At 41.7% G+C, this 12,183-nt stretch overlaps 2 protein-coding genes across 7 annotated transcripts in view; one reads left to right on the top strand and one right to left on the bottom strand.

Moving 5' to 3' along the window:
* Positions 1-471, bottom strand: part of LOC144596491 (acylphosphatase-2-like) — an 85,453-nt gene extending 84,982 nt beyond the window's left edge. The window contains exon 1 of the mRNA XM_078404830.1: positions 264-471. Within this exon, the coding sequence (XP_078260956.1) occupies positions 264-456 (193 nt within the window). The 5' untranslated portion in view covers positions 457-471. The remainder of the gene's footprint in view (positions 1-263) is intronic.
* A 2,440-nt stretch (positions 472-2,911) lies between these two features.
* Positions 2,912-12,183, top strand: part of LOC144596489 (proteasome activator complex subunit 4-like) — a 126,877-nt gene continuing 117,605 nt past the window's right edge. For 3 of the 6 annotated variants that reach the window (XM_078404827.1, XM_078404825.1, XM_078404824.1), the window contains exon 1: positions 6,231-6,532. In XM_078404827.1, the coding sequence (XP_078260953.1) occupies positions 6,355-6,532 (178 nt within the window). In that variant the 5' untranslated portion in view covers positions 6,231-6,354. Of the gene's footprint in view, positions 2,988-6,218; positions 6,533-12,183 lie in introns of those variants that run through there. The other 3 variants (XM_078404828.1, XM_078404826.1, XM_078404829.1) reach the window with 2 other exon arrangements.

Below are 12,183 nucleotides of genomic sequence, written 5' to 3'. Positions count from 1 at the left end.
ACATTGCGGCTTTTTTTCCCTGCAGGTCCCAGCGCTGCCATTTCTCAGTTGTTGGAGGTGGAGTTTAGACGCCCTCAAGGAACCACTGTTCCACGATAGTTGCGATTTTTTTTTTTTTAAACTTCATTGTTTAAGAAAACCAGCCACAGATATTTCATAAAACCACAAAATGCCGCATTGAAAGTTAATTTCCACTTGAACCCACGACTATTTTGCCCAGACTACATGGCACGGTCTATTTTTATCCCGAATATGATACATACCCTGTACTTGGCCACTTATCTCATAATCTATCGATTTGAATCGAGCTGCTGTCGACCCCACGTTCGACATTATCAACAAAAAACTCAAGCAAATGGCTAATTTAGCAGCACTGCTCATGAGACATCTCGGTGCCGCCGAACAACCGGTCCGCCTCCTAAGGCGCAGACTCCGTTCCAGCCTTGCCTGATCCATTCCAGTCAATTCCAATCATCAACACCGCGAGAAGCCTCTCCAGATCCATTGAAAGCACAGATGCTGGAAATCTGCAATTGCTGAGCAGATTAGGCAGTATCCGCGCAGCTAGTTAATATTTCAGATTGATTAATTTTTATAAGAATCAGGAAAGTGACCAAAGAGTGGAAAGGGAACGTCTGTGATAGAGGCGGAGGAGAATTGTTTACCAACTATCTTTACCGACACACAGAGTTGCAGCTAATAGAACTACTGTCTAAGAAGGACACAGAGTGCTGGAGTAACTCAGCAGATCAGGCAGCATCTATTGAGAACAAGGATAGGTGACGTTTTTGGTCGAGACCTTTATTTAGATGTTGTGTGCGGGCGGGGGGAGGAAGAGTGAAAGCTGGGAGAAGCAAAAGGGTGAACTTTCTTCTCCCTGCCATACAATGCCTGAAGAAGGGTCTCGACCCCAAACGCCACCTGTCCATGTTCTCCATAGATGCTACCTGACCTGCTGAGTTACTCCACCATGTTGTGTTTTAACCAGCATCTGCAGTTCCTTGCTTCTACATTTGAACTACTTCCTCACATCACCAGTGAATCTGGTTCAGACGTGACCTTTGGCACTGTCTATGGTGAGCTTGCATGTTCTCCCCGTGTTCACGTTTATTTCCTCCATGTCATCAAGGCGATTTCCTTCCAAAGCTCAATTATGTCTGGAATGGTAGGTTAATTCACCACGGTAAATTGCCCATGAAGTGTAGGTGAGTGATAAAATCTCAGGAGCAGTGAATGAGGATTTCCGGAGAATACAATGGAATTTACGTAGGTTTCATGTAAATCTATGCTTAATAGTCAGCACAGAATCAGTAGTCCAAAGGGTTATGCTGTATGCTTCTGCATGAATATGGGTGCATGCGACCTTCTGAGACTTCTTTTCCCCACTTAGTCTCATAGCAGATTCACTTTCTCCATGTGGCCCCTGTTCTTTCTCCCAGTCATGCTACATTTCAAGGGATTGTCTACAAATGCACCCATTTGGAAACAACTAATTATAACCAAAGCTGTGATGTCAAGACAGGCTCAAAGAAGACATGAGAAACTGCAGATGCTGGAATCTTGAGCAAAAAACAAAGTCCTGGAAAAACTCAGCAGGTCAGGCAATGTCTGTGGAGGGAATGGGCAGATGATGTTTTGCGTTGGGATCTTCCTCAGACTGATGGAACGCAGGGAAGAAATCTAGAAAACACCCAAAATGTCCGTCCATTCCTTCCACAGATGTTGTCCGGCTCACTGAGTTCCTCCAACTGTTTGGGTTTTGGTCATTGTCTGTGATAGGATGGAAGTCATGAGAACCGAGTGAAGCAAATGGTGCTAGCTGAGAGCACATGTTAGTTTCAGATTATCTTGGTGGATGAGAAGTAAATGGAAGATGAATGAGGATGGAGAGAAACAATACTGGAATTATGAGATACAAAATAATTTTTTGTTTGGAATCTGAAATACAGAATACTATAAGTACTCAAATCTGGAAGGCTATTTATTGGAAATTATTGTATTGGATGTTGAGTCATAAGGATTATAACTTGCTATGTTAGAAGATGAGATGCTATTCTTAAGCTTACATTGGTAAGATGTAAGAGGCTAAAAATGCTGATGTTAGAATGGGAGATGCAGATAAGCAAAGTGGCAGGCATGATTATCTTTGACTGAATGGTGGTGTTCTGCAAAACTGAAATCTAGTCTGGGTTTGGTTTGTCTAATGATCAGGAGACTATCATGAGCACTGATGCAGTTCACAAATTGGAAGAAATGCAAATGAATGGCCACATTCCTTGGAAGGAGTGTTTGGTTCCTTTGATAATGGGTAGGGAAGAAGTAAAATGACAGGTGTAGTAGTGGGGATGAAGGGAAGTTGTGTCTGGTGGTAACACCCTGTTGAAGTTGGTGGAAATTACAAAGGTTGAAGGTGGAGGCTGGAAGGAAAGGATAAGAGAGCCTTGGCCTGGGTGTGATGAGATTGAGAGCAGAATTTGTGAAATTGAACTGACATGTTTGAGAGCCCTATCGATGATGATGGAAGGGAAGCCAAGAATTTTAAAAAAAACATCTCAGTAACATTACTGTGGAAGGTGTCATAATCTGAAGAGAAATCCAGTTTTTTTTCTCTCACAAGATATCCTCTGTGTATTTTCAACATTCCCCTTTATTTAAGATTTTCAGAAACTGCAATGTAGAGTATCTTATTGTCCCAGGATTGATTATTTCCCACTCTCTCCGTCGACATTCTTCTACTCTAGACAAATAATGCTGTGATTTTAAAGGTCCTTACTCGGGCATATCAGTACCATGTGTAGAAAGCAGTTTCTCTTAGTCTCCCTAATGCAGCCATTTTCATTCTTCTTCTCCACAACTCAAACATACCTTTTAACTTTGTTTGTTTCTGATGAAATATCATTCACCTGAAATTTTAACTCTGTTTCTCTCTCCACAAATGCTGCGGGACCTGCTGAGACTTGAGACCAGAAGAGTATGTTGTCTACCAGGTAAAGCAAACCCTCCCATCCCAACATCCCAAGCATTGAGGTTCTGATCAAACCCAAGTAGATCTGGTAGGTGAGCCACATAGGTCCACAGAAAACCACACTCCTGCAACAAGCACTCTATTTCAAAGGTCCATCATTGCAAGATACAGAAGGACAGGGAATGTTCTTCCCAGATGCAGGCAAAATCCCCATGGCTCATGGAATCCAAAGTCCATAATGCCCAAAAAGCAAAGGGAGCGTCTGGGAATGTATTGAATACCTCAAGTCTCTCAGATGTGAAAAGAACTGCAATGGAATGCAAAGCTTCCTAAACAACTGACCCCAAGCATCGCCAGGCCCATTAGTTACTGGGATGTGGATCCTGCACGGAACTGTTCAGCCCCCACGAAAACCAACGAAACTTGTGAAAATAAGCTATCCTTGATTTCCCTGGGATTGCCTGTGTTCTTGTGCAGATATGGCACACATTTTGATGAATGTTGAGGAAGTAACCTCCTCTCACTTTCTAAGGATGAAATGAGCAAAAAAAGTTTAAAATGACAGTGGTTGAGCCACTATTGTTAGATGAGGCAAAAATAAAAACACACTAAAATAAGTGTCATCTCAGCTTTGTTAAAAGGGGACTATGGCTTGAGGAGAAATCTCTGATTTCTAGTTAACTGAAGTGGAAAGGAAAGATTTTCAATTTAAACACTATAATCCTTTGGATGAACAAACGTTAGCTGTGGAATATATATTGCTTGATTTTCAATATTTTGATATTCAATTAGAAAAAATTCCCATTTTATAAAAGGAAATATAAGATGGGTGAAATTTGTGTGACTGATTTAAGTCGGGGAAATGGGTCTGCCGTCAACAATAGACTGACAAAGTCAAGAGTACTGCAGTTAAGGAGGTTTGGCAATAATAATTTTCAACATCTGTCACGTTCATTTTCACAGTCAGGTCACCAAGTCACAAAAGAATTTGTGGAATTCATTCAAGTTGTTTTTCCTCAGTCAGTATGCTGAGGAAACCTAACTACTACATTTTATAAGCTAGGAGGAGTTAGAGCATGTGTTGGCATTCTTTATGAGCCAAGGAGATAAGTTTCTTACTATCACTATCACACAAAGAATATAAACTTGCCAGCTACTCTCAATTAATTTAGTTGGCAAAGCATGTTTGATTCATGCACATGGAACAACCTCAAGTCATGGTGTGTGTGGGCAGGGGAGGGGAAGAGATCAATCTCTTGTACTCCTGAAATCTAAATACAGACATGGATATTTCTTCTGTAAACGTTGCAAATTTATTAAACATAAAAATCGTTGTGACAAACAGAATGTTACAAAGTGCTTGTAACATGGTTAAAACGACAATCTTCATATAGACTGGATAAACTATATTTTCTATAAAGTTGTATACATTCAAGTATTTTCATTCCAGATTAGTTTGTTGAGAAAACAGGTATATTATCAAGCATGTGGCAGAATTAATATGCAGAAAAAAGACACAAAGTGCAGGAGTAACTCAGCGGGTCAGGCAGCATCTCTGGGGAACAGAAATAGGTGCATTTCGGGACAAGACCTTTCTTCAGACTGGTTGTGGTGAGGAGGGGGGAAGAGCAAGCTGGAAGAGAGGTGGGAACAAGAGAAAGCCTGGCAAGTAATAGAGGAGGAGCTCTATGACATAAAGGTCAGTTTAGGAATGGAAATGGCAGTTAAAATGGTCAGCAAGCAGGAGATCCTTGGGGTCCCAAACGCAAGTGTTCAGTGAAATGGTCGCCTGGACTCTGCTTGGTCTTGTCGATGTAAAGGAGGCTACAGCGGGAATTTCTTGTGCCTCCATTAATTTAGGAAGATTGATCTTGAATGGAGTGATGGGGGTTAGGGAGACCTTAAGGTTTGTTACAAGGCACCTGATAGGTACACAGGAGAAATAACAAGCATTTAAGAAAAAAAAAGCATATTGTATCCTTTTCCAAAGTTGAGATAAAACAAATTATAGAAATATGAAGATTAATGTTCTAGTCAGAAGGATGAATTTAAAGAGATCATTAAAGAAAGAGTACATTAAATTAATGGAACAAAAGGCTGGCAAATAACCTGGATCAGAAGGCGTATAGCCTGAAGTTTCAAAAGAGGTGGCTACAGATTTACTAGATGCATTGGTTTTTATCATCTGCAGATGACTTGTCCAGATGTCTCCAGAGATTGTGACTCAGCAAACATGGGTATTCAATTAACAAAAGGGAAAACTGAGAATTAAGGCACATGGAAGTAGCATAGAAGTCACACAGGACCCTTTTCACAACTTCTCTTTCTCCCGAATTCAATCCCTCTCTGCTTCACCTTCTCCTGAAAATCTCCCTGTTCCCCTTAAACTCTTTCCCTTTCCCTTCCCCCATGAATCACATCTTTCCCTCTTCCAAAATTACTTCGCCATCTCCCTTGGAACCACTTGCCAAACTGCCAGAATCCCCCACCCCATCCCTTCTGAAACTCTCTTCTCAACCTCCTCCACTGTCCGTCCTGCCCCCTGCTTTTGGGGATCTCCCCAAACCCTCCTTCCAGGGTTCTCTCACGATTTCCTCCCTTCATTTGCCCACTTTTTCTCAATCCCAAATTCACATCTTCATCAAATTATTTAAAAAACAATCCCCCAGACAGCCTCGTCCCTGGCTGCAGATTTTTGTTTGAGGAGACGATTCTCCCTTTTGCTGATCCTCGTCTTACCCGGAATCCCTCTTTCTTTGCCATTCCCCTACTTAGACCCCACCTTTGAATTCTTCATTCCCCCGCCCAGAGCCGGCCATCCCCTTCCCGGCCGATCCACCCCACCGGTCTGGCCGCGGTCCTGCCATCTTACTAACTTCCACCTACCCCCCCCCCCCCCCCCCCCGACCTGCCATTTCATCCTCCTTCCCGGCCAAGCGGCGCCCCGCCTGCCATCCCCTCCCATCCCCGGCCCGGCCGATCCACTGCCCGGCGGAGCATCCTCTCCCCTCCCCTCCCCCCGCACCGCCTGTCGTCCCCTCTCAAGGAAGGCCCATCCTCTCCCCTCTCAAGGAAGGCCCAGGCAGCCGTGCCCCCTCCTGCTGTTTAGGCCTCGCCGCCTCGCCTCCCCTCCCTTGGCCGCCGATCCGCCCCGTCAGCGGCTGAGAGACAGGAAGTGAGGCAGGAGCCGGCCGGCCGGTCGGGAGGAGGGAGGGAGGGAGGGAGGAAGGGAAGGAGGTGGAGGTGACCTGCCGCTCGCAGCGCAACTTCACAACCGCCAGCTTCGGGCTCGGACGCCGGCGAGATGCCCGCGGGCTGCGATCGTAGAGTTAGCGGCCAACAGTTGGACATGACGGCGGAGAAGGAGAGCGCCGAGTGGCGGCGAGAGGATGCGCTTGGCTTCAAGCCGCAGAAGGAGATCCCCTACAACCATCTGCTGCCCTACTCGCAGCGCCTGGACAGCGAGTCGGCCGAGATCCTCGGACAGATCAAGGCCAACCTGGGCCGCGCCGTGCAGCTGCGGGAGCTATGGCCCGGCCTGTTATTCTGGACCAGAAAACTTTCAACGTAAGTGAGTGTGAGAAGAGCCCGGTGCCGGCCCTCGCAACCGATCTTATTTTAACACAACCTATGTGTGCGGCGTCAGGGAAGCCTGAGGCCTGTCCCGGGTCTCCCCCCCCTCTCTCTAGGGCCAAAATTAAAGTAACGGGAAACCAACGAGGCTCCTTGTCATGAAGATTGGTGGAAGGTTTATGGGAGTGAAAAGTAAAGGGTTTATAATAAGTTATTCTGGCTGACCTTTCCCCAGCTTGAAATGTTAAGTTGTCTTATGCTTGAAGCACAGCTGACAATGACATGACACTTTGCCCGTTGACAGAGTTTGAGATGTGTTGCTAAGGAAGTGCTGAGGCACAGATAGGTATTTGGAGTAAAGGTCAGCATGGTCCCGCACCTGATCTACAACATAAATATTTAATTTAGTTTATTTCCTTCTTGTTATTCATAAGTAATGTGGCTACCGTAATGGGAAGTTTCAGTCCTGGTGGTTAGTCATGGTTAGTAGTTCTGGAAAATAAAAATGTGACTGCATCCTTGGGCTGAATGACCTGTGGGCGAATGTGTTGCTTCTGGGGAATTTTGTAGTTCTCAAGACATATTGGAAATGTATGATGTAAATAAACCATAAGAGCATTCTGTTTGCGAGCATGAGTTTAAAATCTAATTGTTGTTTTAAACAAAACATTTGAGGATATTTAAAAAATGAAACTCTTTGAAAGTGTTAAGCCAAAATATTTGTTGTGTAGAGAAAATTTGATCTGTGCCTGCTGCTATCCAGCTGGAGACTTCTGGTGAAGGCTGAGGAGCCGATGTGTCTACATGCGAATATTTAAATCCATGTGGCACACGGGAAATCAGTACCTCAACAGGAAGTAATATTGTTTTAGGTTGATGTGTCTATGGATGTGATCTAAAATGCATTAAAGAAATTACTTAAGAAATAGTCAGGTATAATTTTTTGCCCTTTTATGCTGCAATAAAGTGGATCAAATATGGGTAAATTTGATTAATATCCATAACTACAATGAGAAAATAAGCGAGAAGGTGGTTTAATTTACTGGTATTTTGAAAGGCAGGAACTTCAAAGTACATCTTGGGGCAGGAAAAATAAGCAAACAGACAAAAGAGGAAAATAATGAACATATAAAACAACTTGATACTATCAGTGTGTGGTCGTCATTACTCGGCCAAACTGTGCCGAGTCATGCTTCCAGATTACTACCATATATGCTAATAATGCATATCTGGAAGCAATGATGAAAGGCAAATTGACCAGACCAACAGAAAAACTTTGCCCTGTGATGTGTACCACCAAATCTTCACAGAATGACCTGTTTCTGTGCTGTTTGATTCAGACTGACTCAAAGCTATTATAGAAATGGCAGAATAGTACTTTGGATAAACTACTGTGGATTTCCTGTGGTTCTGTTGGTGATATATTTAAGCTCAAAATATAATCATGATTTTATTTCAACTGGCTCCAGCATAAACATTGACATTTGGAAATAAAATCTTTGTAAATTAATACTAAACAACTCAATGATCATGTTTGTTCAAAACCCCCTTTTACATTAATGCTTCCAGCCTTTGATGTGATTATTCATTTAGTTAAAATGAATGTCACATGTAACAAGCACCATTTTTCAAATAGTGCAACATTACTCAGTTGTGGGGCAGTGAATTGTTATTTTTGAACATCTATTTGAATGACAACATGGTCTGGTTTATATTTATAAATTGTTCAAAATGTTTATGATTCCTTTTTTCTGTTTGCACAATGATAGCATGTTTATTGATCTGTTAAAGATTCTGTGGTACACATTTAAGAGCAATTTTTTTCTGCTGTTCTGTCAATTCGCCCCTCACCATTGCCACCAGAAATGCATTATTTCATTTACTCTGCTCAGTTTGGCTGAGTAAAGGTGACTGGACACTAATAGTGAAAAGTTGTTTTATTAAAGTCTTTTTGCTTCCTCTTTCTGTGGTTACTTTCCTTCCTACCCCAAGATATAATTTGAAGATCCTGCCCTTCAAATTGCCAAAACGTAATCCTGTAAATTAAACCATTTTCTCACTTAATTTTGGCGATGTAAGGAACAAATTATTAATTTTGTAGTTGCTTTAACAAGCAGCAAATAACTGATGATTTGTGCAGATCTATTGATGTACTGCTATATTGGATAGATTTTTGTTTGATTTACTCTGTGGAAATATAATTTGTGTTCATTTTTATTATTTGCTCAATTATTGTAAATTATGGAATGAATATCCATATTCAATGAATATTGTAAATTATGGATAAATAAGTGGTATCCGCTTGGATCCAGATGAAGTCTGGTCAGAACTAAGCACAGCCTACAAAGAGTTTTTCTGTCCGTATCCATGACAAAATGTTTTCATTTGACAAAATGGACCATGACCATTTATTTGATCCATGAAGGTTCTCAACAGAAAACATTAACCAGAGTGGTTATTCATAAGCAGTTGGTGCATTGTGATGTCACTCTGTCATTGTGATATCTAGTCACTGGAAACAATTGTTATTTCTACTGATATTTTGTATATTTCTATATGTGCAAGCCTGATTGCACAGGAAAAACCTTCAGTCATGTATCGGATTGTAATTCTTTTTCATGCTGATAGTATTCTCAGGCCATTACAGCATTTAAAATTTGATGTTATTTAAAAATTGAATGGGGCACAAGTGATCCATGCATGACAACCCCAGCCAGCGTATCCAACAAATTATCCTCCAACATTTCCGTCACCTCCAACGGGATCCCACTACTGGCCACATCTTCCCATCTCCTCCACTTTCTGCTTTCTGCAGAGACCGTTCCCTCCGTAACTCCCTGGTCCACTCGTCCCTTCCTACCCAAACCACCCCCTCCCCAGGCACTTTCCCCTGCAACTGCAGGAGATGCAATGCCTGTCCCTTTACCTCCCCCCTCAACTCCATCCAAGGACCCAAACAGTCTTACCAAGTGAGACAGAGGTTCACTTGCACCTCCTCCAACCTCATCTATTGTATCCGCTGTTCCAGATGTCAAATTCTCTACATCGGCGAGACCAAACGCAGGCTTGGTGATTGTTTCGCTCAACACCTTCGCTCAGTCCGCCTTAACCAACCTGATCTCCCGGTGGCAGAGCACTTCAACTCCCCCTCCCACTCCCAGTCTGACCTTTCTGTCATGGGCCTCCTCCAGTGTCATAGTGAGGCCCCCCGTAAATTGGAGGAACAGCACCTCATATTTCACTTGGGCAGCTTACAGCCCAGTGGTATGAACATTTCACTTCGCTAACTTTAGATAGTTCCTCAGTCCCTCTCTTCCCCTCCCCCTTCCCAGTTCTCCCACTGTCTTCCTGTCTCCACCTATATCATCTCTTTGTCCCGCCCCCCCCCCCCTGTCACCCATTCCTTCTCTCCGGAGATGCTGCCTGACCTGCTGAGTTACTCCAGCATTTTGTGATACCTTTGTTCATCCATCGTTTGCGCTTTTTCCTTGGAACTTACTGTTCCCAGTTTTGCATGCCTCAAAATGTTAGGTTGATCCAAATGATTGATGGCATTCATAATATTTGTAATCAGTTCCTACAATAAGGCAGCTGCTGTGCATCTTTGCCATGATTTCACCCATAACCATACTGCTCCAAAATCCCTTTTCTAAATGTTCCTCTCTGTTCAGTTGCGAGATCTTCTTTTAGATCTTTGTTAACAATCCACCTTTTAAAATTCAATGTTCGGTCATCCCTTCAAATGATTTGCTGTCATGTTTTTAATTAAGCTTTTATGAAGAGATGCGGCACAATTTTCTTCGTGAAAGTTGCTAAATAAATGCAGGATTCTATTCTGCTATTTAAAACAATCATTAGCTGTGTGCATTTTATTTATAAAGCAGAAGAGTGGCAAAAAGACGATTGATGAAAGCATTCCTACAAGACGAGAAACGTACTCATTTACAGATATTATTTAAACTGTTCATAAAGGAATTAACTTTTTAAAATATAAACTTCGTGTAAATTCTATTAAGCTAAATGATTTGGAAGCAAGTTAAGGTATCTTTTTGGTAAAATGTTATTATAAAGAAATGTTTGCTTAATGTTAAGTGGGTGCAGTAGAGAGACATTTTTAGAACGTCTAAAAATTTGAGTCATGTTGTTTTGTTCTCACAATTTGTTGAACTGTTAATAAAGGCACTATTTTCTAGAAATCAATCAATTACATTCTCTTCACTGTCTCCGGGTAGAGGATTTTGAAGTAAAACGTTGGAATTATGTGATCGTGCTGTAAAATTGTTGTGATTAATCTCACAAAATGCTGGAGTAACTCAGCAGGTCAGGCAGCATTTCGGGAGAGAAGGAATGGGTGATGTTTCGGGTCGAGACCCCTCTTCAGATTAATCTCAGGTCAACTATGCTTTCAATTGGATGTTGTTGCTGTTCTTCTTCAGTGGTTATCAAAAGCTTTATGTACTTGATAATATATAATCAAGTATGTGTTCAGGAAATCTCTATCTTGAGATGGTCTTAATGCACATTTGCAGAAAAATAAAATGGTATTTTTCACTGAGGGTTTGAAGATTAAAACTAAAGCAGCTTGATGTACTCTGCTGAGTATACCTGCTAGCAGTTTGATTAACACATAGATTTAACTTGCTTCATGCATACAAATTTCTTCAGTTGATGTAAGTTAACTTTTGTAAAATATTCAACACAAACAAGGAACGCTGGCAGAGTCCTTCTTTGCGATGACCTCAGAAGTAATTTAAAGCTGTCTTTAATCCCCTAGCAATTTTGGGAATGTGAAACATTAATTCTGGGTATTGATCCTAGGATTCCAGTTCTATTAATAAACTAATAACATACAGTATCATGCTTATGAGTATATATGTTGTGAAATATGTTCCATCAAGTGACCATGAACCTAATTGTTCATAAATACTTTCTTTTGAGTTGTTATCCATAACATAGATAGTGCATGTTTCACATTTACTGAACATTTTGTGTGTTTCTCTGTCTTGGAAAAATAATGTTCCTTTGGTGTTTTAGGCTTCTACTGCACAGAGAATATTTGTCTTATTTTGCATGTGCCAACTCCTTAAAAGATTGACTCCACTGTTCCTTCTCCATAACGTGACAAATGTTTTCCTTTCCGATAACCTTTTCTGTATAACATATATCCATTCTATTGGTTTTGTCAACTAATTGTGTAAGAGGAATGTGTTGGGATGCAACCAATAGCAATAACATGTCCGAGCTAGACAGCCGAAAGATGGGGTTTTTAATAGTCTTTGGAGAAAGGGAGAGGAATCCTGTGCAATACAATTCTGGTGCTGGTTATATTTGTATCATATATCCATTGACATAAAAGATGCTGTGATATATCGAAGGTATGGCTGCATTTAATTTGTAAATGCTGTCAAATTATTTTACAGATTAGATACAGATCAGCTTTACAGATCTCCTGGACCTGATCAGATATCTCCCAGGCCTTAACAGATATATCCGAGGACACTGTGGGAAGCTAGAGAGAAAATTGTAGAAGTCCTGGCTGAGATTTACGAGTAGCCATTAAATACAGGCGAGGTGCCAGAAGACTGGAGGGTGGCAAATGTGCTTCTATTCGAAAAGGCTGGGAACGACAGGCCATAGAGTTTATC

Source organism: Rhinoraja longicauda, chromosome 9, assembly GCF_053455715.1.
Source record: "Rhinoraja longicauda isolate Sanriku21f chromosome 9, sRhiLon1.1, whole genome shotgun sequence".
NCBI lineage: Eukaryota > Metazoa > Chordata > Chondrichthyes > Rajiformes > Arhynchobatidae > Rhinoraja > Rhinoraja longicauda.
This window is presented reverse-complemented; position numbering and strand designations above follow the sequence as displayed.